The 17018-nt window shown below is 37.8% G+C and overlaps 1 protein-coding gene and 1 long non-coding RNA gene across 2 annotated transcripts; both read right to left on the minus strand.

The window, feature by feature from the left end:
• Positions 1–5655: 5655 nt before the first annotated feature.
• On the minus strand, positions 5656–9283 carry LOC139141089 (uncharacterized). The gene is made up of 3 exons (XR_011554137.1): positions 9206–9283; positions 7411–7551; positions 5656–6706 (listed from the first exon to the last, which is right to left on the minus strand). It is a non-coding gene; the product is annotated as an uncharacterized lncRNA (long non-coding RNA).
• Positions 9284–9770: 487 nt separating this feature from the next.
• On the minus strand, positions 9771–14425 carry LOC139141141 (uncharacterized). Its single transcript, XM_070710785.1, has 3 exons — positions 14330–14425; positions 11485–11611; positions 9771–10380 (listed from the first exon to the last, which is right to left on the minus strand). Exons 1-3 carry the CDS (start codon positions 14414–14416, stop codon positions 10226–10228), a joined length of 369 nt encoding a protein of 122 aa, XP_070566886.1. The 5' UTR covers positions 14417–14425; the 3' UTR covers positions 9771–10225.
• Between the last annotated feature and the right edge of the window lie 2593 nt (positions 14426–17018).

Consider the following 17018-nt stretch of genomic DNA (forward strand, 5'->3'; position numbering starts at 1 on the left):
TAGAAGTCAAATTAAGCATGTATGTCAAGTTTAGGGTCTTGTCAGTTTCTTCAGTCGGGGGGATTCAGGGGAGGTCACCCTATTTTGACTTTGGAGATGGGGTAAAATGCTCAATAGTGGGGAGGTCAGTGTGTTTTAATGAAGGCAAGGCTCAAACTTTCATAGGTGTATCATACCTGCCAAGAATTGCAACAAATGGTTTCAGTTATCAGCGCGCCCTTTGGGCACGTAACTGCAATGCATCTGAGATATACGTCAGAGATATCTGGATGTTTGTAAAACTGAAAGTCCGTTCTGCAAAGCGTACTAATCATTATGGAATCTACAGGGCATGCACAAAGCATGATAACAGCCCGATCCTTTACTAATTTCTCTATGAGAACTAAGAATGAGAAGCAAGTGACATGCGGTAATTTTTCACAATACAGTGATTCAGCAAGATATTATAGAAAAAGAAAATAACGACATATTTTTAATTCTTACCGTTTACTCAATGAGTAAAATGATAGTTATCAAAAGGCAGCTTTTGTTATTATAAAATGTGCTTTTATGGTTTCAACGATAAAAAGGTCCTATAAGACACTGTTCACATCAGATTTGCCAATTATGAAAATAACTCTCTAGGGCTTGTCGGATTTGATTAGAACCGAGCAAAACATTTTTCTTGGCTCCTGTCCATTGTATTTTGTAAATAGTGTATACTACTTTGTTAATACTACTGCTGGTGAGAGTTTCCTTGATAGTTTCTTAGCCTGTCATTAAAAAGGTATAATATAGGAACACTGAAATTCATATTCAATACCTTGGAAGCTAGAACAATGACAACTATTGAAGTACAGTTTCAGAGAAGTGAAATAATGCATTAGTGTCACTGAAAATAAACGTTTATACCTAAATTATCATGAAAACATAGAGATAGACTTAGTTGTCATTTGAGGGGGGAGTAGCTAAAATTGATGACAATACAACTGTCTTGTCATTTTTTGTTCTGTACTAAACATTAATAACATTGTCGTGTACTCTCTGAACCATTTCACTCTTATTTTCCTCTGTAGAGGTCTCCAGTGATCGTTAACTTTTTTGAAATAGCCTACAGGGAGTTTTTATTCTTGACCAATTCATGTTAGGCAATTTATTTCCTTTGAATTATACTGATTATTGGACCTATGGGTCTATTATATATATATATATATATATATATATATATATATATATATATATATATATATATATATATATATATATATATATATATATATATATATATATGCAAGCATAATGCTAAGTTAATAATCTAAATTTGTTTCAAAATGTCGTCATCAAAAGGTTGGAATGGGATCACGCACTTTTGGGTGTCCGCAAGAAAATCCACCTCCGGGTCGAAGAAACTATGCAGCCCCTTAACTGTCATATATAGACATGGCTGCCGTGGAGATTAATCGCGCTTTGGTCAGGGGTCAGAGCCCCAGAACCGATTCTAACCAACCCATAGGCTTCATCAGTAGTATATCACAACGATTGAAATCGACCTTTTACCCACTGTATGATTGGCTATATACGACTCATTCTGTACTCATGCGTACTACCTCCACGATTACAACGTATTTTCTACCATTTTCTGCATTTTGCCGTGCACCATGGGCGGTTTCTGCTCGAATATGAACTTTGACCCCCAACGTACGAGTGTCACGTTCCCACAAATGTTTGTTTACGATGATATCCACGTGATAGCTAAGCTGACCCAAGCTGTCAGCATGCATGTAGATGTTATGCCAAGTTGAGAGGTGGCTAAAGTATGTCTGTTGGAGGTCATGCTGAAAATTTTACAAAATAAACAAAGGATTGGTATTACCGATTGAAGTCTCAATATAGCCAATGAATTGATGTAATTGACGGAACCGAAGTCAGATACTAGTATATAAGGCGAGAATCATTTGATTGCTAGGGACGGGTTAGAGGATTATTGAAAAAAATATTTCAGTAATGTCTTAATGTCCAGTAATGACAGAAAACAGAAAGAATATTGCTGCCACAGTGGCGGGAAAAATTGCTTCCATACCAATTTCTTCAAGCCCCCTCCCCCGAAATCAAATCGTTCTCCCCTAGTATATGCAATCGTCTGTAAAGGAACATCGTCTGTAAGACTGCATTCACAAACACTGGTTGGGGAGGGGGTTGAGGAATAGGGGTGTGGAAATTCTTGTGTTAATGGGGGACTTGAAAGCGTTGCTACGCGTATGAGGGGGATCTGAAAATATTTTGGTACCCTATTAATGTTTACATTATTTGTAGATTCCATGGAAACTTATATAAAATTTTAATGTCATATAATGGTTCTAACGTTTGTAATAATTATAATCTGGAACCATTTCGTCGCATTTCATGACTTTCATTTGGAAAAAATCTAAAAATGTATGAACGCCATTGAATTTTCCTGAGACAAAACAGCAAGTAGGTCTCGTGGCAAAAGTTGCAACGTTTGATGATTCTTAAATTTGAGTGTTCAATGAACAAATCTACCAAAATGTATGCCAAAACAAATAATGATAAATCATAGTACATTTCTATCGCATCTTGAAATCATTAAGTTTTTTGCATTACTGCTTTGCGTGCGTTTTGCTGCTTTGATCCATATAGCGTTGACGTTCATAGTAAAATCAGAGACACCTGTCATCTCCAGGGATGATTGACAATACGAGCTACTACAGTTATGCGAGTTCTCCTAATATTTCGTCCACACAGTGGGACAAGAACAGAGTCCGCCAAAAACCATGGCTGCATTGGCGGACATTTTACGCCGTTGCCTGTATGATACACACTGATACTCGGTAAGAGAATAAGACCCATCTGACATTACCACTTGCAACTTACGTAAAATTTTGCATTTTCGTAATACACAGCGTGTGCACGTGGAGGGAGTGCCTTCACTTTTTGCTCTCGTGGCGTAAATTGAGGCTCGATCGATTCAGATTATTGTCAAACACGAATCATACAGGAATTTCTCGGACCGCCCTCACCCTCCTTTCCCCGAGTACCGAATGCAGACTCATAACAAAACGCTTTCCGAAAAGTTGATCGATCTGAAGTGAATTCGGCGGACATCGTGCAAGGCGCTCGATACATATATTAAACGCATAACATGTGTAAACGTCTGTGCTTTCTTAAAGTCGACAGGTCAGCAGATTAAGCGATTACTGTGTTGACTTTTAAAGTAAATCGATCACAATATTACAGCGGTAATATTAGACCTAAAATACAGCGACAATTATGTTCAGTATATAGCGATTAAATAATGAGGTTTAGGTTCATTAGTATGGTACAGTCAATGTTTTTCTTGCTCCCTGATTTTGAGACATGTCTATTGTTTGTACTAATCTGATTAGTTAGAATAAGTTATGATATAGAAACTGGATTGGTCGCTTTCTGTTTGCTCTGTTCTTTGTCTAGACTTTTTTCATAATTTAGTCCTGAGGAAAGTCATACAGTACAACCGACAAAGACAGAGCATATTATCTTTACATTATTCGTCAACTTGTAGCTTGTCATTTTCGCACTGAACATCTTTTCATTTAAGCAATAAAGCACACCCAGCGATGGTATACCACGAGATTTTGACCAGTTCACGACATATATGCACTCGCTATCGCTTGCATATATGAATTGAACTGGTCAAAATCTCGTGGTATACCGTCGCTTGGTGTGATTTATTGCTATTATATCATAACAGTGTATTGAAATTCTGGCTTGGAACGTCATAAACGGATTTTTGCTCAAGCTGAGAGCTCGCGCGTTTGCCAGCCGTGGTATATCGCCAATATACCAAGGTTCTTTTCGCGTCTCGACCAATCAGATCGCTGCATTTGCACCATCAATATACTGGTATGATGTAATTATATTTAGAAATATAATACTATGTTAACGCATTGGCGAAAAAATTACGACGCATGGCAATAAATGATTATCAAACATAAGAATAAAATTTAAGAGCATGAGAGAAAATGCCAAGAGAGTTTGACCGGTTGACCTCGCTGTTAATTTTATGCAGGAAATTACAATAACAATGCTTGGTCGAATGACGCAGTGCCTTGAGGGTGGGATCACCAGTGGTATATGGGGAGGAGTACCTTCCCGATGGTGATAAGTGGTGCAGATTACCGTCGCCTAGGTGACTGGCGTATACGCGTGCCAAAAGACACCTATGGTTGATTTCCTGTTGACCAGTCGGATGGCAGAGTTGCAAATACCTGGACTGAACCATTTGGTTTTTTGTGGGTGTCGGTGGTACTTTGACATTATAAGTAAAGATGCACATATATTGAGTTTATTGTCTTGTTTATGAGCGGCCAGTATTTCCAACAGCATAAATTATGTGCATTTGCCCTTGAAGGAATAAATAATTTTCGAATAAAACATCGCGAATGTAACTACATTCCTTAAGCTCGACGTACACTTAAGTGCCCCAAAGAACCATGAAATCGCCCGACTTTCGATTGAAGAGATGAGTTTTGCCAAACCGCGTATACAGAAAAAGTGGCAGATGACTTTATTTTTAGAATCATAGACAGTATAGCGAGATGTAAAAAATGTGAAACAGGCTCCCCACCTAACTATCCTAAATGTTTTTGTGTCGAGTTTGTGTTTGATTCGTTTCGAAAATGTGTTCCTACATTCTTATCCGATTGTTTGTGTTAATGAAATGTTTGTTTCGCTTTGGATATTTGTAGAGAAGTTTGGATTAGTGTGTACGGTAATGTTTTGTTTGTGTGGGGAAAGCTTATGGTGAGACGCAGCCGGACCTATGTTGTTACAAAAGTTGATAGAGTCGCCCTTTGACGCTTGCGTTTCGAAACCCGAGTGTGGTTTCTCATCAGTCGCAGTGTAGATTCTTTCCTTAGTTTGTGTTTGTGAAAATTTATTTTAATGCATTTTAGTGGTCTTGCTTTCCGATTAGCGAGGCAAGTATATTAATTTTGGTCACGTTGTGAGTCCGTTTGGTGGTTTGGTTTGTTTGTTCTATATTTCTTTACTTCGGTAAATTTTGTTTTGACTGGTGTGTCTTTTAGATTTTTGCGGAGGTTTGTGAATTTTTAGGCAATAAGTACCACTGCGGGGTACGGATTTTATGTTTATTGGATCAAGATACTTACAAGTATCCTGGTTGATGTGCTTGTTCTCGTACATTTTAATTAATAGTTCGTTTACTTTGTTTACTGTTTGTTCTGGCTTGTTGTGTATAATACTGAGTGTTACGTAATTGCCTTTCGCATTCGAGTACGTAATCGTTTGTGTTGACAATAACGAAAAACCGACCCTTGTCGAAGGGTTATTTTCCCAAAATTTGTCCAATGTTTGCAAGCTGGTTTATCGCGATTCTTTTGGCACGCGACATGTTTTGTTTCCTTGTTTGAAAGGGTATCTCTAGAAGTGCGAGTTTAGAAGCTTCAGATAGCTTTCAAGTTTTTGTTTTTTTGTTGTTCGTGGAGTCCAATTTGACTTTCTTTGAATTGGTGTTGTTGCGATTGTTTGTGTCTCACGATGTAGCGTAGTCACATTATACGACTTTATTGTTGAAATCCTGAGGTGGTTTTATTCTGTTTGGTTTTGTTGGTGTCCGAATGAATTTTAAGGCTTTTGCCTAGTACTATTTTCGGAGTTTCATAGTTTGAGCGATGATAGGTTGTTGTTGAATTTCATGTTGTTGTCGGCTTTTCTTCGGAAATAGCTGATTTATTTCCACGGCCATGTTTTCTGTTACGTTACTGTGATTGTTTATTTTGTATTTAATGTTGTGTTTCAGTTGTTTGATATGTGTACGATTTTTGTTATTTCTTTTAAGTGTTTGTGTGTTCTATGTCATTTTATCGTATTTTTTGGTAGTTCCCTTTTTGGAGTATTTGGTGGCCCTGAAAAGGGCCGCTTGGTATGGGTTTTTGTTAGCGCTTGGCGCGTTTGTTTTGGCGATGAGCCTAGCTTTTTTATGCTTCTTTTCGCCGAAATACACGCGTTCCTACGTTGTGCCCACCTGGGCCACGCGATTAAAATATGACTGATACTGCTGGATAGTGTTAATTGGGTCGGTAAACAGTCAATTAATAGTTTAATTGACTACCTGGGTGATTGGCAGGTCGTGTCCAACGACGCATATGCAAAGCAGGCCAAAAGACAAAAGCCCCCAAAGTTATTGACAGCTGGCCAGGGGTCACCATGAATACGTAATGAAGCTTCACTACGCAGAAACTGCGTAGTCAAGCCCTTCTTAACCGGTCAAACTCTCTTGGCATTTTCCGGCATGTAAGAGCATTTGTGAGGAACAAACAATTCTACAAAATGGCGGAAACGTTCAGAATGGTGATACCAAGGCGCATGCTTTTTTCAGTTATTGCTGTTCATTTTTTCTAGTTTCCCATTTCATTCTTCAGTGATTAATCATCATATGTTTCTATCTTTTTGTCTGATTTTCTTTTTCCTTTTTTGTCTTTAAATATTACTGAATTGAATTGATTTGATATCTAATCTTCTGTACAGGAAAACTCATTTGAATAATCAAATCGTCGTCTTCTTATCTTTCTTCTCCTTCTACACCAAGTCGTATTCCGGGAATTTAACTACTTCCATCGGTTTGTTAGGTAGGACCAAGCAAACGGCACCGTTCATTTCATTGGCATTGGTAATTAGCTTACAGACTGCATCGGTGACATAGGACATTCTATGGAAAAGATGGAATAACATATGGAAAAATATGGGAAACGTCATTAATTTTGTTATAATCAACAATATTAGCGATATTTATGATGTACTTCAGCCGCAAACATTGTAAAGTATTAAAATTATTAATTAGCTGAAGTATAAAATGTTAAATTTCTTTCACTGCTGTCATATTATTGAATTATCACGTTTGTTTGCTCCGTATAATAGTGAGTGGTGTACGTGTGAGTGCTGCATGAGTCTAAATCGTCTGCAGGGGTTGGGTCAGAAAACTGCAGCAACTTAGCCCGGTTATTTACTACGCTTTCTCAACAGCTGTTTGGCTCGATGTAAAACTGCAAATAATTTCATTATATGATATATCTTATGTATATAAAGACAGCCGAGCATCAAAGCCATTCGATTGACTGTATTTCTATTATGGACCATGCAAAAACGTTCACACTCTTAGCGGTTCAAATACATTACTGGATGAAAGGTATAATGTCACCTGTAATCTAAATATGCCCATATTTAGTAAAAGAGGCGTTCTTTGGTAATTAAAATGCCCATGCGACGGCGCTGTTTTAAAAAGCGGCCACCCGCTTAAAATCTGTGATTGGTCAGTTTTTATCTTTCCATGGAAACTGTGGCAAAATTAGAACAGGCGACAGTATACCTCTAACGCTAAATAAGTAAAAGTTTGCCACAGGTTGCAATACTCACGGCGTACTTGTTATCTTCTTACTGCCATTGGCAAAGAGTTCTGGATAGCGCGTGAAGACGGTTTTCGTGCAGCTCGGTGTCTATTTTGCCAGGACAAATTGCTGACACACAGATATCATTTTCCAGAAACCTCGGCTCCTTCTGTCGGAGAAAACGAATCAATCACAGCGGCAGATTACCTACGAAGATGGGAACTGTTCCTGGCTGTATCATTAAATTTAACTATACCATCTATAATAAAGAAAGATGAAGCTGCGGACATAGTCCTGGATAGTCTTGGATGGATGGTTAGATCCTTGCATGAGGTGGTCAGCATGCGGATGAAGAATATATTTCACCTTTAGAAACTACAAACTATGTCTTCAAAATTTTAGACACTCTCAAACTCTTATAATCATATTTCGTGACAATGTTTTTCAATATTAGCTTGTAGTGCAATATAATTTTTTGAGCGATTTTTGTTCTGCAGATTCTGTTTATTTCTCAAATATTCAAGGTCACTGCCCTCTACGATTTGCTAATGGTCAGTCCATTATATTGTTGATGAGAAATCATATCAGTGACGTATAACTGCAGTACAGGGCGTCGTCCTGGTCAGGTCAACGTGCACTCCACGGCAACGCCAAACGCGCACCACTGTGGTTTAAGGTAGAATGCGCCTCGAAAGTGAAAGACTTAAAATTCGCTCAAACTTTCCTCATTGAAACGTTCGACCTTTCTCTTGCCCAAGGAAGAATAAAAATCAAGAATCACCGTGCAAACTTTTGTAAGAGAGAAACAAATTACCCAAAATTTCCCTATATCTGAAATTCAAAATGGCCGACATCCCTGTGTTACATGTAAGTATATTGGGAAAAATAAAATTTTCGACTTTCGGAAAACTAAGCCGGTAAGAACTTTTCTTTCATCAAGAGCTTTATAATGAGCTCCCACAAGTGGTAGGTCAGAAGAGGATTGATAAAATTTGAAAGTCTGAATTTCTATCCACGGGGTTGCGTTGGCACTGAGATGGTGATCATGTTGATAACAAATTGTAGTATGTGTGTGTGTGTGTGTGTGGGGGGGGGAGATATTACCGCCAAAAGACAATTATGTGATTGTTTTTCATTATTATGTCATTATTTTTATATTAGATATTTAAGTACTATGGAAACGAGTAATTAAAACATGAATAGATAATTAAACCGTAATGAGATAATAAATAAAAAAATACTTCTGGTGATCTTACTCATAAGACGCAGGACATCAATTGTTAAAATCTTGCCGTCTTTAAATAGCTATCTTATATGTAAGCTGTAGGCAGTATCCATGTTTGTAGCTATAGTAGGTTAACCAGGCCGTAGCCTGCGAGGTGGGGAGTCACCCGTCTGCAGAATTTTCCACATCACCATTATGTAAATATATGTATATTACCCAAATAAAGCAAGTTGTTCAGGCTGTAGCCTTGGTAAGAGAAATCAAAACCAGTAATGCTGTTAGATCTGATCAACCTGTCAGACTATCCGGCTTTTTAAACAGTGATATAGAGATACTCGGTAAACTAGCAAAAGATGCATTTCGATATACATTATCACACCTCACGTATCATTCAATTATTTTGTTTGGCTGAGACTGACTCAAGTGACACAGAGAAAAAAATGATATGACATAGCTAGAATGGTATGATCATGAATAATTAAACGTACGAAGAAAGATGGATAATTTTAACTGTTGAGAATATGGATAGTAGAAGAAAAGTTTACTATGAAGACTATTAATATAAAATTAATAATATATTGATCGCAAAAATACTTACACAGACGGAGCGCACCAACGTTACGATTCCAGCTTTTGTAACGTTGTAAACTGGTTGAAAGAATACTGGTATCAGTGCTAGAACGTAATAGATTGTGGGATTTTAATAGATTACATGAATCGTGACATATGTGTAATCGCTCTCCTTGTCTCTCTCTTGCTCACTACTTGTCTGTCAACTCGTCTGTCTGTTCGTCCATCTAACCTGTCTGTTATCAACGACGTACAATACGTTAGTTTTCATTCCTGTGACTTCTACGGAAATGCCTCTTACTTAATAGCGTGGTCACGTGCATCTTGAAGAAAGGTATGCTTGCATTATTATAGAAATAACTTTCGCCAACCTTTTAGGATCGTCGGCAAAATCTTGCAGAAAATAAAAGCAAAGAAAAAAAGAAGACATAACAACTAAAAAAAAGGAAAAATTAAATGAATAAAAACTGTAAACAAACTACACTATGACTCAAGCAGTGATTAAAGAGCGGAAAAAAGATAAACAAATAAATAAACAAATAATTACAGAAATAAACAAATATACAAGTAAATATATGTCTGTACCAACGCATGATGATGTATGGACGACAGTCCCACCAGTTCCTCCATGTTTTACGCCCATATATTCCAAAGCAAGATAAGTACCCCTGATGACGGACGTCTTTGTTTTCAAAATATACATGAAAATGGGAGAATAAAATGCTTTAATGTTTGAATGTTTCAATGCTTTGAGGCGAGCATATGGTGATTATACTTGCTGCGTGCGGACCACTATCATTTCATGTCACTAGTTGAATTTGTTCCTGGAAAAATACTAAGAAGGTTTTTTCTTGTTTCTTTAACAATTTCATTTTGAAAAGCGTCAATGGAACTACTATACGTTTGCAGACTCCGAAAATGTGTTAATTCCCTGGATACACTATGCCCATCACTTGCGACGATGGCGGCGCCATTGATGTTTTGGCTGTGTGAATAATGACTCCGTTTTTTAAGAGAGAATACCATAGCTATGCTGGTGAATGGTCCTTTACACTCTAAGTAAATGAACATACAACTTGAACGGTAATGTAACTACCAAGTTTATGTCCAAGGTTTTCTCCAATTCGATCTCGTTCAGTATCCCAGCGTTATTACACAGGAGGTTGATGGCGCCGTATTTTCTCTTCGTTTCCTCGAATGCCGCTATAACGATAAGAAACGAATGTGCGGTATAAAGGTAAGCATTAAAATAACCTGCCGTCACAAGGCCGAATCTTAACAGAAAAATACTAACAATATACTAAACGGTTAATTCATGAAATGCCCATTATCAAACTTAATACTGTCTATACATGATATCGTTAGTGACAACGTCAAAAGACCGATGTCATATAAAAATGTTAAGTCTTTAGGTTTACGGAGGGGGGGGGGGGGGCGAGGATAAACTGAAACGTTTTCTATCAATATGACAATACCCTACTTTTATTTCGTTAAGAATTCTATAAAATTGCATAGTAATTAATTACGACTTTTCGCTCCTGTTCTGGCGAAGTCGACCGAGACCCTTTAATACTTTGATATTGGTGTTAAATTTACAGTGACCGACCGAGAAGGTTTTGAATGAAATACAGGTGCTTTCATTTGAATGACGTTGTCTTTTAAAATATCACCCGTCCTGATCAACATTCAACGATTAAGTTTCATGGGGTTATGCAAAACTTAGAGAATTAATCTTTTCATCAGACATTGAACTTTTGATGTCACCGCTTGTATACAGTATATACCTGTATTTGAGATTCTATACATATGATAGCGCAAACCTAAGCATTGGTTTTTCTATTCTCCTTGCAATTGCTGGCTGCGCACTGCACTGCTGATCCATTCATGGCATACTTTGTACAATTTTTATGTTATGCATTAACTCATATGCTTTTATTCTTCACACATGAATAAATTGTAATTCACTCATAAGATGATGGAAAATGCTGATAATTTTATCGTGATGTTTACAAACCTTGTAAAACTTGAAGGAGAGGGGAAAAATAATTCATAATCTACTTAAATGCCTTATTTTTTTCAGAAAAGTTGCATTCGTGTTTGGGCGTTCTCTTGACACATTCACAGATATGTAGTTTCGTTTTGTAATTTTGTCATTTTTTGTTGGAACACATGTATCTATTTCAAAAAGAAGACATATTTTCTCTAATGAGACATCTTGGCAACAGAACATCGTAAGAATATAAAATATTTTCTCGATAGCGTTAGGTGGAAAGCAACGTTGACATAATTAAATCTGAGCTTGCCAACCTCTAAATTCCGTTTCAGACGAGACGTCACAGTGAATATACGATACTCTGTCTGTTCCATAGCTTTGGGTTAGCTCCTTAACGACGTCATTACCACGTTCATCGTTGATATCTAAGATGGACACGCCCTGCAATGTAAATTAAATAATTATTGGGATGTAATGAGAGAGAGAGAGAGAGAGAGAGAGAGAGAGAGAGAGAGAGAGAGAGAGAGAGAGAGAGAGAGAGAGAGAGAGAGAGAGAGAGAGAGAGGAGAGAGAGAGAGAGAGAGAGAGAGAGAGAGAGACAGACAGACAGACAGACAGACAGACAGACAGACAGACAGACAGAGACACAGACAGACAGAGACAGAGAGACAAAGAGACAAAGATATTTAAGGAGATTTAAGAGCCATGTAGCGGTCTCTTGGGTCAATAATAACATGCTATATATGTAATTTTTAAAAAGTATTTATGCACCTGGGGGACCTTTACTGGTGTCTTTTTATCACGTACGATAAAATCATCATGGCACATGCCCTAATTGGACTTTAGGGGCCTTCAGTATTTGTGAGGGGGTGGGCCAGGGTATTTGGTCGGGACGGTCACATTTTCAAAACGTAGCCTGGAGGGTCACAAAGGTAGCAGAGGGTCACAATCTACATTTCCAAGTTTATGATATATGCAAATAAATGAATTGTTTAAGAAACTTCAAAACAAAACTGCCATGTATAAATGTTTTCAGCGGAATTCCAAAATCAAGTGAATTAAGTGTGAATTAATTATAATATTTCGATGAAATCCTTAAATCAAATGTCTTGCACTCGCATTTGCTTTTTACCTCCAACTTAAGTAAAGTACATTTTACATAAATTATCAAAAGAGGAAACTTGTTAATATTTCACTCAATTGACGTCCATATATTAATTAATTTGTATCGACAAAGCCTACATCTTTTCTCGAAAAAGGTAATCCTCTCCTAGGCATGTGTGAAATTTCATGACTTTTCAGAAATACCTGCGTAAAAAGTGAACCTCCAAAAAACGCTGGCCTCTCAACTTTGTCATTTCTGTCCAATGCTGTAGCTTATTAACACATCCCACATTTGTGGATCAGCATTATTATTGTTGATAATTCAATTCAAGTCCGGAAAAGAATTCATTTGTCAACAATAACATTAGTCATTTAGCGTATACGGGCTTTGTTGACAAGCAGAATACTTGGCATTCTAACATGCTGTAGGGAGTTGGACAAGAAACAGCATTTGATACGGAGAACAAGAAAAGTAAAAGCATGAAAAAAAGTTATACTTTTAGCAAATGTCCCTTTAATATCTCTGCTTATAATATAACAAAGTCAGCAGTTTATTCAAGGTTACACTCACATTTTGGAGGGAGAGAGAGGATCACATTTCAGAAAAGGGCGTCAGGGGGAGGTTATGTTTTAGAAACTTGCATTAGGGTAACATTTTACGTGATGAACTATCCTTAATTTCCTCCGGCCAACTCCCTCATAATAACTTGAGGTGACCTTAGGAGCAAAGTGTTTCTTCAAACCCTGTGGTTGTAAACCTAAACGAGAAACTCGGATACGGAAACAGGGTACAGGGGAAAGTCCCCTGGGGTGGGGAGAAAGGTGTTTTTTGTGTAACGGTTTACCTTATTTGATTTTATTAATTTTGACATTGATATTTCAAATAAAGAGTTCAACTCTACACCGTCTGACTGCCTTATTATTACGGACAAGTCCTTATCTCCTCTCCAACTTGTGTATACACCACTGTAATTGCTCCGAAAACATTGCCAACTTGCTAATCCGCTGTCCGTATCAGCGGATTAAGTGATTGAGTCAACACCACAGCCGTCCCACACGCATAATGCGATGGACCTGTGGTCGTGAAGAGGGAGAGAAAAGAGTGGGCAAAACATCAAGGGCAAACACAACGTTCTGCACCAGAAATCCTTGAGTATATCAAAGTTTCCTGCCTGCAGCAAAGTAACGATGATGTGTCACATAAAGTGTGTTCGTTCCAATTGCTTTATTCAGCCAACATCAACCACGCGGGTAAACTGCCATTACAGGTATACAACCTTCAAGCATGCTGGGAGAAGCCAGTAGTAAGCAAATGTTCAACAAGTCCGATAGAGGGCGCTGGACCGCCAACATCTATACCGAAAATTATTTGCTTGCGTGCTCGGTTAAAAGCGCGTGGCTATCGTAAAATTATGTGAAATTTTTTTGAAATTTACGGCGGGACCGACACCATCTGGCCGGCATGTGAACCAGGCATTATCTTATCATCATATCTAGCGAGGATGACCAAAATGGCCGCGGTCAATATAATTATGTTGGCAGGCTGAACATCAAGTTTCCGTCCAAAGTTCAAGAATTCACACATTATTTCAAGACCGTACTGTACAGTAACTGTACAACACTACATTCATAACATTTTACAGAGTGTTAAGAGAGAACAGAGCATATCATTTTACAATTCATTACAATGGTTGTACGTAGAAAGGTACTCCGTGCAGTAAAGGTAGATTTCGGGCAATAAATCAAAGTCAGATAACGCGACCAACTTCCATTTGCATGATTTGTGATTCATGAGCATAAACGTCGATTCATGCAGCTTGCCAGTGTCTCAACTGAACATTTACAAGTGTGAGAGAGGAGTCATATGGAATCGACCAAAGTGGAGCGCCGAAAAATCTGCTTCGACGACCCGCATCGCACTATCAGGTCGTTGTACAAAGTAGAGGTCGGTAGAAGCGTGACCTGCAATTGTTATACTGTAGCATGCTAAGAGATCCCAAGAAGGGTTATTTCTCCAGAATATTTTGCGGCAATGTGTATTTCTACATGCCTCACCTTTGCCCCTTCCTGGAGAAATCTTTCAGCCAGCGCCCTTCCAATTCCGCCACAGCCACCAGTTATCATTGCAACTTTACCGTCCATGTTGCCGTCAATAGTATTCAAATTAAGCATATATGTCAACCTTAAGGGTTTGTCAATTGCTTTTGCCGGGGGCGCGAGGATTCAGGGGAGGTCACCCTATTTTGACTTCGGAGATGAGGTAAAATGCTCAATAGCGGCGAGGTCCGTGTCTTTTAATGAAAGCAAGGCTCAAACTTTCATACGTGCATCATACCTGTCATGAATTGCAACATATAGTTGCAGTTATCGGCGCGCCCTTTTAGCGCGTAACTGCAATACATCTGAGTTATACATCAGAAATATCTGGATGTTTGCAAAATTGAAAGTGTGTTTTGAAAAGCGTACTAATCATTATGAAATCTACAGGTCATGCACAAAGCATGATAACAACCTGATCCTCTGGTATTTTTTCTATGAGAACTCATCAAGACAAGCAAATGACATGCAGTAATTTTTCACAATACAGTGATTCGGCGAAATATTTAAGAAAAAGAAAAATGGCGAGATATTTTTAATTCTCACCGTTTACTCCATGAGTAAAATGATAGTTATTATTAACTGTGCTTTTATGGTTTGAACGATAAAAAAGTACAAGATACTGTTCACATCAGATTTTGCAACCCTAGTGAAAATAACTCTCTGGAGCTTGTCAGATGTATTTAAAACCGAGTAAAAACATTTTTCTTTGCTCCTGTCCATTGTTTTGGTATGGTGTGATAGTATTTTGTTAATACTACTAGTAGTGATTGTTTCCTTCGTGATAGTTTCTTAGTCAGTCATTCAAAAGGTATATAGGAACATTAAAATTCATATTCAATATCTTTGAAGCTGGAACAAGGACAATTATAGAACTACAGTTTCAGAGAAGCAAAATAATTCATACATTGTCACTGAAAATAAACGGTTACCCCTAAATTATCACGAAAACACAGAGATAAACTTAGTTGTCATTTGAGGGTGGAGTAGCTAAAATTAATGACAGTTCAACTCTCTTGTCATTTTAGGTTATTTATTAAACATAATCATGTTGTCGTGTACATTCTGAACCATTTCACTCCATGTTTCCTCTTTAGAGGTCTACAGTGATCGTTAAGCTTGTTGAAATAGCCTACAGAGGGTTTTATTCTTGAGCAATTCAGATTCTGCAATTTACTTACCTTTAATGATACTGATTATTGGACCTATGTGTTTATTTGATACATATGCATAATGCTATGAGACACACTTAAGTCTTGACATTTCCATTACAAAAATTATGAAAAATTTGTCAAAAAGATACAGCTAGCTAAGCTTTACCCACAAATAAAGAAAATCAGACTATCAGTGAGCCAATCCTTGGTTAAAACTAACATAATGGCAGGGAATTGCCCTATTACCCACTGAAGTTCTTGATTTACTCCTGTTACTGCTGTTCTCTCTTTTATATTAGTGATTGACATCGCGGATACAACAGCAAAACCTCTGGACATCTGGTTATGCATACGAAGTATGCATTAAACACACAGGTCATTCAAAATACTGCAGTCACACTTTTAAAATTAAAAAAAATTAATTCCTTTACTACGACATGTCAACAATGTCAGCAAAACAGAATGATAGAATGTTTAAATATATATATATATATATATATATAATATATATATATATATATATATATATATATAGAGAGAGAGAGAGAGAGAGAGAGAGAGAGAGAGAGAGAGAGAGAGAGAGAGAGAGAGGTGTATTCCTTGTCTGTTTGAAAGCTGCAGTCACATAATCAACGCTGACAATTCTACGCTATTAAAACAAATAATCTAAATTGGTTCCAAAACGTCGTCATCAAAAGGTTGGAAGGGGTCAAGCACTTTTTGGTGCCAACAAGAAAATCAAGCCCCCGGCCGAAGAAACTATGCAGTCCCTTAGCTTTGAATAGGCATAGGTGCCGTGGAAATCAATCGCGCTTTCGTCAGGGGTCAGAGCCCCAGAACCAATTCTAGCCGACCCATAGGCTTCATCAGTAGTATATCACAACGATTGAAATCGACCTTTTACCCACTGTATGATTGGCTATAAACGACTCATTCTGTACTCATGCGTACTACCTCCACGATTACAACGTATTTTCTACCATTTTCTGCATTTTGCCGCACACCATGGACGGTTTCTGCTCGAATATGAACTTTTGACCTCCAACGTACGAGTGTCACGTCTTTCCCACAAATGTTTGTATACGATGATATCCACGTGATAGCTAGCGTTCCTCGTATTGTCAAGGCTCAGAAATATCTTATATAACCTTGTAAGTATCATATATGTTACATATTGAATCAAGCTGTAACCCTTGATGCTTATAGATCCACGTTACCTGCTATAGGCCTCCCTTGCACCACACAGTCCTGCCACGCAGAACTATTATAGAAACAGGTACTAAAGGTATGCATACCGTATAGACACTTTCAGATTTTTATTTTTTTCTAAGTTATAGAAGTCCCGATCCCCAATAAAGTATATATTTTCTGAAAGCCCTGATATTGGCAAATCTGACCGTGCACGGTACACAGTCATTATTTGCATAATAGTCACGTGACGTGCGTTTTGCTGAACCTTCCAAAAATCGGGGTTTCCTCCCTTTAGCAAACAC

Source organism: Ptychodera flava, chromosome 1, assembly GCF_041260155.1.
Source record: "Ptychodera flava strain L36383 chromosome 1, AS_Pfla_20210202, whole genome shotgun sequence".
In the NCBI taxonomy this organism is placed as follows: Eukaryota; Metazoa; Hemichordata; class Enteropneusta; family Ptychoderidae; genus Ptychodera; species Ptychodera flava.

What these genes read in the sequence shown, in the direction of transcription:
- LOC139141141 (XM_070710785.1), bottom strand. Translation starts at nt 14,416, where the DNA reads ATGGACGGTAAAGTTGCAATGATAACTGGTGGCTGTGGCGGAATTGGA. An exon ending in TTCTCCAGGAAGGGGCAAAG is followed by an intron (nt 11,612 to 14,329) that starts GTGAGGCATGTA and finishes TTTACATTGCAG; the next exon opens with GGCGTGTCCATCTTAGATAT. An exon ending in GTCTGAAACGGAATTTAGAG is followed by an intron (nt 10,381 to 11,484) that starts GTTGGCAAGCTC and finishes TTATCGTTATAG; the next exon opens with CGGCATTCGAGGAAACGAAG.